Source organism: Phoca vitulina, unplaced genomic scaffold (genome assembly GCF_004348235.1).
Source record: "Phoca vitulina isolate PV1807 unplaced genomic scaffold, GSC_HSeal_1.0 scaffold21, whole genome shotgun sequence".
Taxonomy (NCBI): Eukaryota; Metazoa; Chordata; class Mammalia; order Carnivora; family Phocidae; genus Phoca; species Phoca vitulina.
The window spans coordinates 12,894,635-12,913,257 of NW_022589724.1; the positions used below are offsets into that span (position 1 = coordinate 12,894,635).

An 18,623-nucleotide genomic window follows, 5' to 3' on the forward strand; every position below is an offset into this window, starting at 1 on the left:
GTTTTTTTTGTTGTTTTTTTTAAGATTTTATTTTTTAAGTAATCTCTACATCCAGCCTGGGGCTCAAACGCACAACCCTGAGATCAAGAGTCGTATGGTCCACTGACTGAGCCAGCCAGCACTCCTAAGCCAGTCTTCTATATGAACGATTTCTTTGGGCAGATGCATAAAGAAACCTTTCTTCATCTTTGAAATTTAGATACTTATTTAGAATATGCCTTATTTTAAATATATTAATTTTTCTAGAAACAATCTTATAGACAATTCTCTTATTATATACCCATTTTTTTCCTGTTTGACTATTGTTGTTTACTTATTGGTTTGCCGGTATCTTAACTGAACTAACATGAGTTCGCTCCTTGGTGAGTCGCAGATAGAAACTACACCAGGTGGAGGTGTCGCACAAAGGAAACTTTAACTGCAGCAAATAGAGATCACAGGGAATAACTTCCAAAGCCGAGATTCCCTGAGCAAGGGTATATGGGTTCCTTTTAATTAGGGTTAGAATGATTATTTAGATGCGGGCCTTGTCATCTGTGTAGAGGCAGGCCTAAGGTGGCACATGCACCTTAAGGAAACATGCCTAAACATACATTGTATGTTATGGAAATGAAACTGTGTACACACACACACACACACACACACACACACACACATGCGTGAGCGGAGGGGGGAGCGGCAGAGAGAGAAGCTGCCTCTCCGCTGAGCAGGGAGCCGCACGTGGGGCTCAATTCCAGGACCCCCGGGATCATGACCTGAGCTGATGGCAGACGCTTAACTGACTGAGCTACGCAGGGGCCCCTAAGATTTTAAAACTTTCTAAATAAACTTTACTTTTTAGAGCAGTTTTACAGAAAAATTGTGAAGATAATACAGAGTTCTTACATGTCCTACACCTAGTTTTTGTTATTATTAACATCTTACGTAGTAGGGTAGATTAGTCATAATTAATTAACCAATATTGATACATTGTTATTAACTAAAGACCATACTTTATTAAGATTTCCTTAGTTTCTACCTAATGTTGTTTTTCTGTTTTAGGATTTCATCCAAAACACCACATTACATTTAGTCATCATGTTCCTTTAGGATCCTCTTGGCTGTGACAGTTTCTCAGACTTTCCTTGTTTTTGATGACCTTGATAGTTTTGAGGAGTATTGCTCAGGTATTTTGTGCAATGTCCTTCAGCTGGGATTTGTCTGGTGTTTTTGTTAGTTAGTTGTTTTTTGTTTTTTTTCCCCATGGTTAGACTAGGGTTATAGGCTTTTGAGAGAAAGACCACGGAGAAAAAGTGCCATTTTCATCATGCCATATCAAAGGTATGTATTATTGGGGCACCTGGCTGTCTCAGTTGGTGGAGCATGTGACTCTTGATCTCAGGGTTCTAAGTTCGAGCCCCGCATTGGATGTAGAGATTACTTAAAAATAAAATCTTTAGGGGTGTCTGGGTGGCTCAGTTGGTTAAGCGTCCAACTCTTGGTTTCAGCTCAGGTCATGATCTCAGGGTTGTGGGATCGAGCCCCATGTCAGCGCAGAGTCTGCTTGGGATTCTCTCTCTCTCTGCGTCCCCCCTCTCTCTCTCTCTCTCTCAAATACATAGAATCTTTAAAAAAGAAAAAAAATAAAACCTTTTAAAAAAAGGGCATTTTTAAAAAAGATTTTTTGTTTATTTGTCAGAGCACAAGCAGGGGGAGTGGCAGGCTCCCCGCTGAGCAAGGAGCCTGATGCGGGACTCGATCCCAGGACCCTGGGACCATGACCCAAGCCGAAGGCAGACGCCCAACAGAATGAGCCACCCAGGCGTCCCAAAAGGGCATATTTTATCGACATGACTTATCACAGCTGATACTGACTTTGATCACCTGAGATCATGTTTGTCAGCTTTCTTCACTGTAAAGTCATTTTTCCCCCCTTTTCCTACTGTACTCTTTGGGAGATGTCACTGTATACAGCCATACTTAAGGAATGGGGAGTTATTCTCCACCTTCTTAAGGGGGCAGTATTTACATAACCTATTTGGAATTCTTCTACACAGGAAATTTGTTATTTCTCCCCATTTATTTATTTATTCAATCATATAATTATATCAGTATGGACTCAAATATTTATTTTATACTTTGGTTTTTTTTAAAGATTTTATTTATTTATTTGAGAGAGAGAGAATGAGAGAGAGCACATGAGAGGAGGGAGGGTCAGAGGGAGAAGCAGACTCCCTGCCGAGCAGGGAGCCCGATGCGGGACTCGATCCAGGGACTCCAGGATCATGACCTGAGCCGAAGGCAGTCGCTTAACCAACTGAGCCACCCAGGCGCCCTATTTTATACTTTGGTTACAACCACTTTATTTTATTGCCCAAATTCTTCCAGCTTTGGCCATTGGGAGGTCTTTCAGTTGACTTCCCTGCTCCTTTGACATACCTCCTTCAATGTGAGTCTTTTGGTTTTTGTTTTTGTTTTTCAGCACTTCCTAACTTTCTGCCACTATAAGATGTTCCAGGCTCATCTTGTATATTTTCTGCTCTAGTTCTAGAATTGGTCATTTCTCCAAGGAATACTGATTCTTTTTATTGGAGTAGATTATTAGAAATCAAGTCTAAGGGGCACCTGGCTGGCTCAGTCAGAAGAGCATGCAACTCTTGATATTTGGGTTGTAAGTCTGAACTGCCACATTGGGTATAGAGATTACTTAAAAATCTTAAAAAAAAAAAGAAAGAAAGAAATCAAATCTGACTTCTAGGTGTTCTCATTTCGACTGGTATTAAGATTGATTTTTTTAGTTTGAGAGTTTCACTCTAGAATGTTACAGGATTTTTATCTTATAGTAAGTGTTTATTTACTCTGCTCAGTTTACTTGGATCAACAGTGACAGATCTGTCTTGTGGGTCACTGTTAACCTTTCAGCCGCCCCTCACTTCCCAGTTTCAATTATAAGTCAGGAAACTGAGTTCTGAAAAATCAAAATGTGTGTTACATTGTCTCTTCTTCAGTTCTGCCTTCCTTGCCACCTGAGAATGGATGCCAAGGTGGCCTTAATTTTTCCATGGTCCACCCATGTCCCTAGTGCTTATTTCTTCAAGTTTCATATTACTGTTGGACCTTTATGACCATCTCATTTACTTTCTAAAAATGGCACTGAGTTGCTATTTAGAGGAAATGCTTATCAAATCTCACTGCCTTCCTTAATTTGGGACAAATTTGGAAGGTATTCTTCATAGTCTGTGGTAAGATTATGGCAGTTCCCTAGTTTCATTATACTTGATATTTTCTTCTATGGTTTTGGTTCATTTCTGTTCACTTTCCTAGACTTCCCTCTTCCCTGGAAGTTATGTAACCATTAATGACTTTCATTAAAATATTTCTACTCTTCCTGGGGCGCCTGGGAGGCTCATTCATTAAGCGTCTGCCTTTGGCTCAGGTCATGATCCCAGGGTCCTGGAATCGAGCCCCTGCATCAGTCTCCCTGCTCTGCGGGAAGCCTGCTTCTCCCTCTCCCACTCCCCCTGTGTGTTCCCTCTCTCGCTGTGTCTCTTTCTGTCAAATAAATAAATAAAATCTTTAAAACAAATTTTTTTCTACTCTTCCTTTCACCAGCCCTTAACATGATTGTCCCTTACTTTATCTGTCCCTAACTGGTTAACTCACATGTGATTCACCTCAGCATTTTCAAAGAAGGAAGGAGGTGGAAAGAAGTAGCAGTGAGTAGGGTAGCAAAGGGAAAGGGGCAACTCCCCCTTTTTTTTTCTTCTTTTCCATTTAAGCTGTTACTTACAACTCTTCCTCCCTGAATTGAAGTTAGTCTACTCTACTGAGCTGATTTGCTTTTCCTGCCTTCATATGCCATTTGTCTATAGATATGTGAAGTTGATACATATTACAGATGCCTATAATACTGTAAAAGGTCTTATATGGGACAAAATAGTCCCTTCTTAGGCATCTGAGAACATATCACCAATAGCAATTATAGATTTTATTTTGCAGCTAGAATAAGCCCTTTACTCTGGACACTAATTCAAACCTTCTCTAAATTTTTTGACATAACTGTTTAATAAGGAGCCAAATAGATTGTTGAGTATATTTTCTTTTTCCTCATTTGCCTTTTCTTGAAATATTAGCCTGTGCAAAAAAGCAGATCATAGTCTATAAGTCAGTGGAAAGGTTCCTGGGATGCCAGACAACTGAATAGAGCTGTTGTTCTCCCTCCCCAATATGTTTCTAAAAAATGTTTAACTGCAGATAATCCCACAGGGCACACCAGGCAAATGTTCAACCTTGAACAGACAAACAAGCAAAAGGTCAGTAGCAGAAAAACAAAAGAACAATCTGGAACACTTCTCTATGAAGATATGCTATTTAGGTAACTGGAAAAGCAAATCTCCCCATCCCCACCCCCATCCATGGAGGTGGAGAATAACTTCTATCAGAGGATAATAAGTCTTCATATAGCCTCTCATCTCCTGGAAAAGTAGGAGTGTGAGACCCTAATCAAGAATTTAATTTAGTAGAGGGAGGTAGTAGGATGACACCAACAAGAATTTAATTTGGCACAGAATTAACACATTTGGTAATTCCAAAGCTTGATCTTTCTGTATTAAAGCAGAGGCCATTAAGAGATAGATGGCTCAATTATGGGCCTGATTCTTAAGCTAACTTTGAATGGGTTTCTTTAAATTTGTTTTTTATGGCTTTTGAAAGCTAGAAGATAAAGAATTAACATTATTCTGCAAAATAAAATGCTATCTTTATAGTGAGCAGGGATGAAGCCATGTTGATTATAGAAGAGTCAAGTAACTTTCTCTCTCAGCTTGCAAAGATTACAGATACTAACAATAGAGTATTGTGTCACAGAATTAATGCCTGACTTTAGGAGATGTGGGTGTGTTTGACAGAATAGTTATTTGCTGGATGAAGAATTAGGTGGAAATATCTCAAGGGAACTGGACCTGGAATACCCACACCCAACCCAGACTCTCTTGCTTAAGTCATATTTTAAATAGAATGAATAATTCAGGCTTGGGAAAATGTATGACCTAAGAAAGGAGGATGGATCCTGATATAAGACCAACTCCTATGAGTGGGGCATGGGATCTCCTAAAAGGGGATGGAGATACTAAAAGCAATTTTTGTTTTTAAGAACTCACGACTCTGAGATCAAGACCTGAGCTGAGATCAAGAGTTCAACACTTAACTGACTAAGTCACCCAGGTGCCCATAAAAGTAATTTTGAAGAAGGAAATTTGAACAATATTGATGCTCTTAGGGAGAAAAGCAGAGATGAAGACAAGAAACAAAGCTAGGGATTTGGGTATGCTCAAAAGGGAACCCCCTGCAATGGTTTATATTCTTTTGATACTTTTGCCTTGAGATAGGGTATCATTTACGAGTTAGGTCCAGATGCATATAACAGGAAACAAAAAATAATTACAGTGTCTTAAACTAGATAAAGATTAATTTCTCCTGCAAAAGAAGTCTAGAAGTAGTAGTTTCGGGGCTGTTATGACATTCCATGTTCATCAGAGACCCAGTCTCCCTTTTGTTTTGTTATGTGAACATATGGTTTTCATTCTTAAGATCACAAAATGGCTGGAAGCTCTTTAAAGAAGCTTTCCCAGAAGTCCACTGCAATATCTTCCACTTATGTCTCATTAGCCATAAATTGGTAACATGGCCACTCCTAGTTACAAGGCAGGCTGAGTGATACAGGTTTTTTTCTGGGCACATGGACACCTCCAGTAATAGATACTGTTGGTAAAAAGAAGCAGAGAATGCATTATAGCTAGGCAAATATCAGTCTCTGACATAGCGGTTGTCCCATAAAGTATAAAGTTAATTATTTTATACATATAATTATAATATATATATGTAATTCCCTCACGTAAGCCTCAACACTTTGGTTAAGAGTTGTGTGCAGATGGTATAGTAAATAAACCAACAAGCAGAAAATTGAAATAAGGCATGATCCACACACCTACATACCCATTCTACTCATGACTTGCACTCATGCAAGCAAGGAGTTGTCTACTGAGGGAACTGCTTCTTGGAATTCTAAGAGATGGCAGCTGCAAAGTGAGGAGAACCCACGGCGTACCTTGGAGCAGTGAGAGTATGAGAATGCTAGGTGGAAAACTCAGGAGGGTACTGAGACAACTGCCTCCCAACCCTAGCCTTTCTTTCATGAATGTTACAGGAGAAAGCTCACCTTTGAAGGAGTCACAGGAAAGGGAAAGACCAATACCCCCTATGATGCAACATAAATGCAGGTGTTCCAAGCATCACATCCAGTATTAACATCTAGAAGAGAGGAGCCAACCTATTCTGTGGGCTCGCTCTTTCTTTTTAAAGATCTATCTATTTATGTATTTTAGAGAGAGCGCTTGCAAGTGGTGGAGGAGCAGAGGGAGAGGGAGAGAGAGAATCGCAAGCAAACTCCCCACTGAGGGAGGAGCCTGACACAGGGCTCGATCTCATGACGCATATTAGAACCACTTGAGGGGCTTTAAAAAAAAAAATACCACCTATGGGTACCCCATACCAACTTAATTAGAATCTCTAGCAGTTAAGACCCAGACATCAGAATTTTTTTTAAGATTTTATTTATTTATTTGACAGAGACAGAGATAGCGAGAGCAGGAACACAAGCAGCGGGAGTGGGAGAGGGAGAAGCAGGCTTCCTGCTGAGCAGGGAGCCCAATGGGGGACTCGATCCCAGGACCCTGGGATCATGACCTGAGCCAAAGGCAGAAGCTTAACGACTGAGCCACCCAGGCCCCCAGACATCAGAATTTTTAAAAGATCCCCAAGTGATTCCAATTTGCAAACAAGGTTGAGAACTACCAGCCTACACCTTTTGGTGCCTCAACCAACAGCATTAGCCTTACCTGGAAACTTGTTAGAACTACAGATTCTTCAACTCCACTGTCTAAGACCTAGTAAATCAGAAACTCCAGAGGTCAGGCTCATTAATCTATGTTTTACAAACCTCTTCAGTTGATTCTGGTGCACATTAAGGTTTAAGAACCACTGACCTAGACTAATCAGGATTTTATTCTAAACTGTATTCTAAACTTTTCTGAAGCGTGGATAAGCAAAATTAGCAAGGACAAGGAATTGAAAAGCCTGGGCAGGCAATGAATAGTCTCAGCTATAAGCATTTTCTTTCACTTAAAACAAAACATAAAACTTTTTAGTTTGAATTAATTTCAAGCTTACAGGAAAGTTGTAACAAAAAAAAAGGAACTCTCATACATCTTAACTCCAAATCACCAATTTTTGACATTTTCCCACATTTGTTTTAGCATACCCTCTCTCTCTACACACAACACACAGATACACACACACACACTTGAGAGGAGGTGAATATTAATTTCCTTTTATTCCTTAATATTTCATACTAGGAACACAGATATTCTCTTTTTTTATTATTATTATGTTATGTTAGTCACCATACGCTACATCACTAGTTTTTGATGTAGTGTTCCATGATTCATTGTTGCGTATAACACCCAGTGCTCCACGCAATATGTGCCCTCCTTAATACCCATCACTGGGCTAACCCATCCCCCCATCCCCCAATACAGACATTCTCTTACATAACCCCAGTAGTTATCAAATTCAGGAAATTTATCATTGATGCAATAGTTTAATCTGTAGTACATATTCCAATCTGTTGATTGTGCTATAGCAAATTTTCTTTTTCTGTATAGAATCCAGTCTAGGATCATGTGTTGCATTTAGTTGTAAGGTCTTTTTTAGTCTTGTTTAATCTATTACAGCTCTTCAGCTTCTCATTTTCCTTTTAATGACATTGACATTTTTGATTTCTCATTTACCTCTGTGATGGTGTAAACAACCAGGGTAATTTTGCCCTCCAGAGGACATTCAGCAATTTCTGGAGCATCAAAACCGGAAGGGCTAGGATGGTGGTATTGGTTGCACAACAATGCGAATGTACTTTAGGATACTGAACTATACACTTAAAAATGGTTAACATGGTAAATTTTATGTTATGTATTTAAACATACATACATGGGAGTGGGGGTTAAACATACTGCAATACATGTGACAGACTCCTGCAACAAAGGATTACCCAGCCCAAAAGGTCAATAGCGGCAAGGTCGAGAAATACTGGTCTAAGTTACGGTTGACCCTTGAACAATGTGGGGGTTAGGGGCACTGAGGCCCACATAATCAAAAATCCGTGTGTAACTTTTGACTCCCCAAAAACTTAACTACTAATAGCCTACTGTTGACCAGAAGCCTTACCAATAACATCAACAGTCTATTAACACATATTTTGTATGTTCTATGTATTATACACTGTATTCTTAAAATAAGCCAGAGAAAACGTTAAGAAAACCATAAGGAAGAGAAAATACATTTATAATACTGTACTGTATTTATTGAAAAAAATCCACGTAGAAGTGGACCCACACAGTTCAAACCAGTGTTCAACGGTCAACTGTACCAATGCAACCTTGCTAAACCGTATTGTGTACATCCATTAAGCAAACAGTCTGCCATTCTAGGAATATATTCTGGAGAAAAATGAGTCGTGAACAACGATGCATGCACAAAAGCTTTTATCGCAAAACTGTTTATAATAGAGGCAATGTTGAAACAATTAAAATTTCCATGACAAATGAGAATGGTAAAATTAATTTCAGTATATTCATATAAAAGAAAACTATGCACCTGTTTTTAAAAAGTCAAGGTAGTGGCGCCTGGGTGGCTTAGTCGGTTAAGTGTCTGACTCTTGATTTCAGCTCAGGTCATGATCTTGGGGTCCCGGGGTCCAGCCCTGCATTAGGCTCCATGCTCAGCGGGGAGTCTGCTTGAGATTCTCTCTCTCCCTCTCCCTCTCCCTCTGCCCCTACCCCTGCTCATGCTTGCTCTCTCTAAATAAATAAAATCTTTAAAAAAATAAATAAATAAAAAGTCAAGGTAAACTTTTAGGTGTAAACTTGGAGAGATGTCTATGATACATTAAGTAAAACAAAACAGTTTCCAAAACAATTTGGTATGCATAATCTCCCCTATGATTTACAAATAATCAAAACCTATGTAAAACTTCAAAGTCTTAAAGGATACATGCCAAAATATTAACAATTATTATCTCTGAAAGATGGTATTAAGAGGCAAGTTTTCACTTTCTCTAGATTGTTGTAGTCATGTATCATCAGAAATATAAAGACATTAAAATACAGCATTGAGGTTAATATCCAACAGTTACTAATAAAATAGTGACTGGGAGGGCGCCTGGGTGGCTCAGTTGGTTAAGCGACTGCCTTCGGCTCAGGTCATGATCCTGGAGTCCCTGGATTGAGTCCCACATCAGGCTCCCTGCTCGGCAGGGAGCCTGCTTCTCCCTCTGACCCTCCCCCCTCTCATGTGCTCTCTCTCTCTCTCATTCTCTCTGTCTCAAATAAATAAATAAAATCTTTAAAAAAAAAAAAAAATAGTGACTGCGAATAATTCTTTGAGCAACAAAAGGTACTGCTAGCAGTCCTCTGTGGAAGATTTGGTACATTATCAGAAAACTGCCATACCCTCAAAACCCCAGGGATTTCCCCCATTTAATCTGGACCAGGGTGAGCTGTCTTGTGAGTGAAGGGAATTGAAAGTTTCAAGAGCCTTGACTCTTCCAAAGCCATTGAAAGCATCTGCATTGTTTGTTGGCCTCTGACCATTACTTAGTAATTTTATATTTGACTGGAGAAATCTAGAATATCTTAAAAGGCAAGCTGAAAAATCACAATGGTAAATAACAACACACTAAAGCAGTGTTTTCCAAACAGTAGGTTATGATCCATTAATGAGTCATCAAAATAATTTAGTAGGTTATGATCAACTTGATAGAATATAATAGATTCAATAAAATAGAAAACTGTGTATACTGGGTCTAGATGAAAAATTTCTTTCTTTATGGGGCGCCTGGGTGGCTCAGTTAGTTGAGTGTCTGACTCTTGGTTTCCGCTCAGGTTATGACCTCAGTGTCATGAGATCAAGCCTTACATCGGGCTCCGTGCTCAGCGGGGAGTCTGCTTGAGATTCTCTCTCCCTCTGCCCCTCCCCCCCACTCTCTCTCGCTCTCAAATAATCTTAAAAAAATTTTCTTTCTTTATGTGGGTGTGGTCAACAAACTTGAATGTTACTGCATTATATACCTAAAAAAAGGTATTCTTAGAATGCCTGGGTGTTTCAGTTGGTTAAGCATCCAGCTCATGGTTTCAGCTCAGGTCATGATCTCAAGCGCCATGTCAGGCTCCCTGCTAAGCAGTGAGTCTGTCTGAGGATTCTCTCCCTCTTCCTCTGTCCCTCCTCTCTCTCTAAAAATAAAATAAATCTTTAAAAAAATATATATTCTTATGCATGATAGAGTTAGAAAAGTCCTTATTTGATAACTTCAGATTGAAGTTGTTCTCAGTGTCATACCTTTTTTTTTTTTTTTAAGTTTTTTATTTAAGTAATCTCTACACCCAACATGGGGCTTAAACTCTCGACCCTGAGATCAAGAGTCACATGCTCTTCCAACTGAGCCAGACAGGCACCCCTCAATGTCTTATCTTTTAATATTTCAGCTTGTCTGCATTTTCAATTTCCCATGCATTTGAAAATTACTTTTTATTTTTATTTTGTAATAAATTCTATTTATTTTTTTAAAGATTTTATTTATTTACTAGAGAGAGAAAGCACAAGCAGGGAGAGGGAGAAGCAGGCTACCTGCTTAGCAGGGAGCCTGATTCATGGCTTGATCCCAAGACCCTGGGATCATGACCAGGAGCAGAAAGCAGACGCTTAACCAACTGAGCCACCCAGGTGCCCCCAAAATTACTTTTTAGTATTGGTAATATTAATAATTAATTAATAATTAATTTAGATAATAAAATGAATTAGAGTATCACAATCCTGTTTTTAATGATACAAAGTATTTTAAGGAATTTAAAATATGCCTCCTCTTATTTCCCCTTAATAGGAGTCCTGTAGAGAACTTCATGCTGTATTTGTCTTAATCAACTCAGATTATAATAGTGTATCATAATAATAAATTGACATTTTGCTTTATATAATTTGAATTTTAAAATAACAGCGCCATCTGGTGGTTCTCCTGAACATGTTTACATTTCTCTTGGGGATATATCAAAAAGTACGATTGCTCTTTTGCATGTGGATCTCCAGTAGGTGATAATTGTAACTTTTTGAGGGGCTGCAAAACTGTATCCCGAAGTGGCTATGCCTTTTTACATTTCCACCAACAATGCACGAGGATTCCAATTTCTCCATATCCTGACCAACACTTGTTATTTTCCATCTTAGTATGTGTAAAGTGGAATCTCATTGTAGTTTTGATTTGCAGTTCCCTAATAACTAATGTTGTTGGGCATCTTTTCATATGCTCGCTGACCACTTGCATATCTTCTTTGGAAAAATGTCTATTCAGATTCTTTGTTCATTTTTTTTTAAGGTTTTATTAGTTTATTTGACAGAGAGACACAGCGAGAGAGGGAACACTAGCAGGGGGAGCGGGAGAGGGAGAAGCAGGCTTCCCGCTGAGCAAGGAGCCCCCACGCGGGGCTCCATCCCAGGACCCCGGGACCATGACCGGAGCCGAAGACAGACGCTTAACACTGAGTCACCCAGGTGCCCCTTTGTTCACTTTTTTAAAAAAGATACTTGTTTATTTATTTATTTAAGAGAGAGTGAATGAGAGAGAGCACACGTGTGTGTGAGCGGGAGAAAGGGCAGAGGGAGAGGGAAAGAGAGAATCCCAAGCCAACGCCGAACTCAGGGGAAGCTCGACATAGGGCTGGATCTCACCACCCTGAGATCATGACTTGAGCCGAAATCAGGAGTAGGACGACTAACCAACCAAGCCAGGAGCCCCTGTCCACTTTTTAGTTGGGTTGTTCATCTTTTTATTGCTGAGTTCTAAGAGTTCTTTATATATTCTGGATACTAGACCTTACTGGATATATCACTACAAATATATTCTCCCATTCTGTAGGTTGTCTTTTCACTTTCTTGAGTGGAGTAAGCTTTTCATCTAACAGTCCCTCTCAACACTCCTTTTGAAACACTTAATATCTACAACAGTCTAAGTAACACATTGGCTACTCCTCATTCCTCCCACACAGGCAGACCTTGTCTTTTTTTGTCGGGCTGCATCTCCAGCGACCAGCATGCACTAGGTGCTACTATTTGTTGAATAAACAAATTCTTCTGGAGTCTCTAAGGAGAATATCATAGACCACCAATTCAAATGCCTATAGGAGGCTGGCAATATACATGAATAAATAGAACCATTTAGGGCTTCCAGTAAATGGGAGAGGACATATCCCATCTCTAAGCTAGTTTAACTAGTCCTCATGTAACCACCTCATTGTCCTGTTCTACCCTTTCAAAATACAATTTCTTCACGTCTCCCTAAAGATATGCCAGTCTTCAGTTCATTGGGTAGCTGAGTAATGTCCAAGGTATACTATAAAAAACAATACTAGAGTGCACTTGTGATGAGCACCTGGTGTCCTATGGAAGTGTTGAATCACTATATTGTAAACTTGAAACTATTATTACGCTGTACGTTAACTGGAATTTAAATAAAAACTTAAAAAAAAAAAAAACCCGCCGTACTAGATCCCAAAATTCACCTTATTCCTGCACTGAGTTTGGGCGTTTCTTCTGGAAGACCAGAGCTAACTATGCATTCTCCCCCAGGCTATTGCGAAGAGTTCAGATCCAGAAGTTGCTGCTCATCACAGGGCTATCTTTAGACGGGTGAGGTCCGGCGGGCTTTACTCCAGATTCCTTGCGAGAGTCCAAATGCGATGCTGGCCGGCTTCTGGCAGCAAGTATCTGGCGAGGAAAACTTGTCCCTCTTTGGAGCGCGTGCAGCCAGACAGGCACCCAGGCTCGGGCCACGGAGGGACAGAAGAACGAGAGCCAAAGTACTTGCAGGTCAGGTACTCCTCTGCAGAGGAGGAGCTGCACCCTAGCCCTCTAGGTCCCCAGCGCTCGACTCAAACGGCCACCCCACCAGCGGAGTAACGAAGCAGGGAGCAGCGTACGTACGTAGTGGCTGACGCGCCCACTACGCCGGACGCCGGCGGGAGACCGATTGTCACCGCAGAGCCCCGCGAGAGGGTGGGGTGGAATTGCCTTTCTTTCCCAGCGCTTGCGCAGAGAGCTCGTTTCCTGGGGCCAGGCGGGGAAGGTGGAAACTAGCGCCGAGCGCCGGGAGGCCCATTGCGTGCGCAGGCGCACTCAGAGATCTGCCGCTACCTCCGACACCCATTCCCCGCAGGCCTGGGGGTGGGGAGTGGGGGTGGGGCTCAAGGGACTGGGCTAAATGAGGCGAGAAGCCCCGCCTCTCACTGTACGCTCGCTGCCGCAGCTGTCGCCGCCGCCTCTGCTCTAAGAAAATCATGTTACCCAACACGGGGTAAGGGCATGGGGGCGTCGCGGGGTGGGGAGGGGGAGAGGGAGAAGACTCGGCCGGGCGGAGTGCGCGGCTAGGTGGGGCCAGAGTGGATGGCTCGGGGGTCGCGGCCCCGGCGGTGGGAGGGCGAGCTCTGGAGTGCTGGTCCACGCTGGCCGCAGTGTTCCTGGAATCCGCGGTGACGCGTGAAAGTACCCCAGAATTGTGTCCCTCAGGGTGGCAGCCACGTGCAAATCTCTCCCACAAGTAAAGGATCCAGAGTCGGGTTACCCCGCCGCTCGCGGGGCGGGCCCTATCTTGGGTTTTTGCATTGTTTTGCTGAAGGTTTTGTAAGTTCTGGGTGAAAGGTCACTGTACCGCTAATGGTTCTTCACGTTTTCCGAACTCACAGTTCTGAAATAATGAAATAATGATGGGGTGCTTAAAAAGTGATTTTCAAATTAGTAACAAATTAAACTAATCTTAAATATGGGTATCTTTTTCTCGGGTTCTGGGGGGCAGTTCACTTAAAATTTTTAAAAATACTGGTAAAATACACATAGCATCTGCCTTTTTTTTTTTTTTTTTTTAAGATTTTATTTATTTATTCGACAGAGAGAGTGAGAGAGTACAAGCAGGGAGGAGTAGTAGAGGGAGAGAGAGAAGCAGGCTTCCCGCTGAGCAGGGAGCCTGTCGCGGGACTCGATCCCAGGACCCTGAGATACGACCTGAGCCGCAGGCAGACACTTAACCATCTGAGCCACCCAGGCGCCCCAGCATTTACCATCTTAACCATTTTTAAGTGTACAGTATATTCACATTGTCTGCAACCATTCTGCAGAACTTTTTCAACTTGCAGAAGAAACTCTGTACCCATTAACTCCTCCCTCTCCTCCTTTCCCTATTTAGCCCCTGGCAACCACCATTCTACTTTGTTTCTAGTGTAAGTGGCTTGAGCGGAGTGACTTGTCTGTTTTATAATTTGCTTGAAACATACAGGCACATGGCGAAAAGACTTAAAAAAGTCCAAAAGGGTGTAAGGTAGAAAGTGAGTTTCCCCATCCCCAATATTCAGTTTCCCAGTTACTCTCTCGTATGTTTCCAGAGATAGTCTCTGCGTTTATAAACATTTGTACACCACCCTAAACACACACAGAGACACAGACCACTTTTAAAAAAATCGTAGCACACTCCCTTTTTATTTTTACATAATGTGTCTTGGGACACGCATACATTTTAGGTATGTATATGCAGATCTTCTCTTTTAGTGGTTACATGGTATTGTATTGATGTACCATTATTTGTCTAACCAGTCCCCTATCATTGGATACCAGATCATTTCTAGTTTTTTATTACTGCGTAATTGCTGCGTGATTAAACTTGTATCCACTGTTTGCACATATCTGAGTGTGTCTGTGTGACACATTCCTGGAGGCGAAGTTCCTGGATGAAAAAGTATGTGCACTCTGTACTTCGATGGCAAATATCCTTGGCACTCCAAAATAAGTTGCACACCCAAAAGATTGAATGAGAGATTTCTAATCTCACACATTGGCAAACAACAAAATGTTTGGTAATAAAAATATTTGTTTTAATAATAAAAACCTAATTGAAAAAAATGGCACTTCATTACAGTTAAATTTTGCATCACGAGTGAGGATGGGGATCTTTTTAAATGTTTAAAGTCCACATCAAGGAGCAATTTTGACCCTTATAGGACATTTGGCAATATCTGGGGACATTTTTGGTTGTCATAATTGTGTATGCATGGGGGTATGTGCATCTTTCGAGTCCAGGAACGTTGGTAAATGTCCTGCAATGCACAGCGTAATCCCTTACAGTAAAGAATTATTTTGTCCAAAATGTCAATAGTGCAGGTTGAGAAATTCTGGTTTAAAGCCATCTGTGTATCTTTTTCTTTGCCTGGTGTACAGGATTCTTTTTTCATTGTGTCTTGATTTTGACTATACTGTTTGTTTATCATGCAGAAACATGTTTTTATTGAGTCAGTCTTTTTTTTTTTTTTAAGATTTTATTTATTTATTTGAGAGAGAGAGAGCGCCAGAGAGAGAGAGAGCACAAGCAGGGGGAGCAGCAGAGGGAGTGGGAGAGGGAGAAGCAGGCTTCCCGCCGAGCAGGGAGCCCGATGCGGGGCTCGATCCCAGCACCCTGGGATCATGACCTGAGCCGAAGGCAGACGCCCAATGACTGAGCCACCCAGGCGCCCTTTTGCTTACTATTTTGACATAGGAAGTGAGTTAGGAAGCTCTCCATTTTGTTTCAGATGGCTGGCTGTGCAGTTGTACTAGTGCTGTTGATTGACTAGTTAATCTTTCTGTTAGAAATTCCACCTCTATCATATAACTGAAATCTTGTGTGATAGGGGTCTGTTTCTGGATTTTCTATTTTATTACTTTAGTCTGTCGATTCATGCACCACTACTGAACTATTTTAATTGCTTTAGTTTTATAAAATGTTTAAATATCTGGGAAGGCTAGTTTCTGCCTCATTTGGAATTTTTTTCAGAATTTTCCTGGTTATTCTTGGATGTTTATTTTTCCAAATGAACTTCAGAGTAGCTTGTATAGTTTTTTTAAAAAAAAAAGTGATTGCTTTTCTTTTTATTTATTTATTTTTTATTTTATTCTTTTAAAGTTTTATTTATTTATTTGACAGAGAGAGACACAGCGAGAGAGGGAACACAAGCAGGGGGAGTGGGAGAGAGGAGAAGCAGGCTCCCCGCGTAGCAGGGAGCCTGATGGGGGCTCGATCCCAGGACCCCGGGATCATGACCTGAACCGAAGGCAGACTCTTAACGACTGAGCCACCCAGGCACCCCTTGCTTTTCTTTTTAAAAAACAAAAACTTCATCACATTTATTCTGATTTTGAGGTACCAGAGAAGTTTGGTAAATTGTAGTGTAGATTAACTCTACATTAGCAGGTTTTAGCCGTCCACCAATGGTACTGACAAATTTGGACTCTTTCTTTCTTGCTTGACTCCCATGGCTCTAAGGCTTTTGAGCTGGAGGGGGTTCCTTAGTAGGACAGCCCAGGGCTTCAGGTTAAGAGGAGAAACTGTCTTTGCCTTTCTTTTTGCCAATGCCTGAAACTCTTTGTGAGGAGAAAAATGTCCTTTATCCTTCTGGGAATCAGTCCAACTACACCAAAGGCAAAGGGATGAGGCTTTTAAAGCAATAGTTGAGACATACTCATCTCAATACTTCCATTCAAAAAATCACTTTAATAGTCTGTGAAGAAAGGAAAATTACACACACATACACATGATGTGTTTTTATACAAATATGTGTGTATATTTGTGTATTTTTGGAAAAAAGAAAAACTACAAGAAGGATAAGCCAGAAATAATTGAAGCTGGTTACCTACAGGTAAGAGATTGGACTTCTTTGTACATATTTATAAGGTTGTAACTTTAAAATCATGTACATGTTTTACAACATCCTTCACTAAAGATGAGAGAAAAGAGCTAAACTAAAATGGAATGCAAACATTAACATAGGAACTTAACTATGTATCCGGTGTATCTCAAATATACAGAGAAAAAGAAATAATTCAAGTAATTTGTAAAAAGATTTTATTTAATAAAATCTAAAAAAACAAACAAGAAAACAGGGCACGTGGGTGGCTCAGTCGGTTAAGTGTCTGCCTTCTGCTCAGGTCATGATCCCGGGGTCCTGGGATCGAGCCCCGCATAGGGCTCCCTGCTCAGCGGGAAGCCTGCTTCTCCCTCTCCCTCTGCAGCTCCCCCTGCTTGTGCGCATGTTCACTCTCTCAAAATAAATAAATTAAATCTTAAAAAAAAAAAGATTTTATTTATTTACTTGAGATTGAGAGAGAGAGGAGGAGCAGAGGGAGAGAAACAAGCCGACTCCTTGCTGAGCCCGATATGGTGCTTGATCTCAGGACCCTGAGATTATGACCTGAGCCTAAATCAAGAGTCGGGTGCTCAGCCAACTGAGCCACCCAGGCGCTCCAATTAAAAAAATTTTTAACATAGTAATTTGTATATCTTCAGAGGGATTTGGTCTAATGACAGAAATGTTCAAGAAAATTGAATTTAGTAGATTTATTATTGGTAGTGGTATTAGTGCAATAATTAGAATACTATTGTATTTTTATAGTGTATACCTTCCTCTTGTCTGTTTCCATAACAGAAGAACAGATGAAGATCTTTACTCTCCCCTTTGCATTGGGCAAGAGCATGTTACTGAGTTTTTTTTCACATCCCCTAACCTGGCTCTTGGTACTTTTGTCCTTTTTCTTGTTGAAAGCCATGTCACTCGGCATCCCATCCTTGTCTCCCAGAACTGTTAAGGTCTTGGATTTCTTTAAAAAAAATTTTTTTTAAGATTTATTTATGTATTTTTTTAAAAGATCTTATTTATTTATTTGTCAGAGAGGGAGAAAGCGAGCATGAGCACAAGCAGGGGGAGCTGCAGGCAGAGGGACAGGCAGGCCCCCCCCTCCCCCCACCCCTGCCCCTCAAGGAGCCCGATGCTGGGACTTGATCCCACAACCCTGGGACCGTGACCTGAGCCGAAGGCAGACGCCCAACCGATGAGCCACCCAGGTGTCCCAAGATTTATTTATGTATTTTAGGGAGAGAGAGAGGGTATGTGCACAAGCGGGAAAAGGGGCAAACGGAGAAGGAGAGAGAATCCTCCAGTAGACTCCCCACGGAGTGTGGAGCCCTCGATCTCACAACCCTGAGATCATGACCTGAGTCGAAATCAAGAGTTGGATGCTTAACCAACTGAGCCACCTGGGCACCCCAAGGTCTGGTATTTCTATTTGTCACATTAATGCAGAAATTTTAACATGTAAATAGCTTACAATGTCTAAAGTAAATAAAATTTTACCATTCCCTCAAACAATGCAAGGACCTAGAAAAGTTAAAACTCTAATCACTCTGTTTTTAATTTATGTTATTCTAACAATATATTTTAATTCTTTGTGCAAATATTGTGTTATTACTAATTATTATTGTAAATACATTTGTAGATTTCTGTACTTAATTTACCAGTACTTTTTTTGTTTCTATTTTTTTGTTTCTTTTGTTTTAGTATTTTTGTGGGGTTTTTTAAATTAACATATAATATATTATTTGTTTCAGGGGTACAGGTCTGTGATTCATCAATCTTACACAATTCACAGTGCTCACCATAGCACATACCCTCCCCAATGTCCATCACCCA

General features: G+C 40.7%; 1 protein-coding gene across 1 annotated transcript in view; it reads left to right on the forward strand.

Annotated features, from left to right (window-relative positions):
* Positions 1–13,256: 13,256 nt before the first annotated feature.
* HSDL2 (hydroxysteroid dehydrogenase like 2) overlaps positions 13,257–18,623 on the forward strand; it is a 55,248-nt gene continuing 49,881 nt past the window's right edge. Inside the window, exon 1 of the mRNA XM_032418493.1 lies at positions 13,257–13,432. Coding sequence (XP_032274384.1) covers positions 13,416–13,432 — 17 coding nt within the window. The 5' untranslated portion in view covers positions 13,257–13,415. The remainder of the gene's footprint in view (positions 13,433–18,623) is intronic.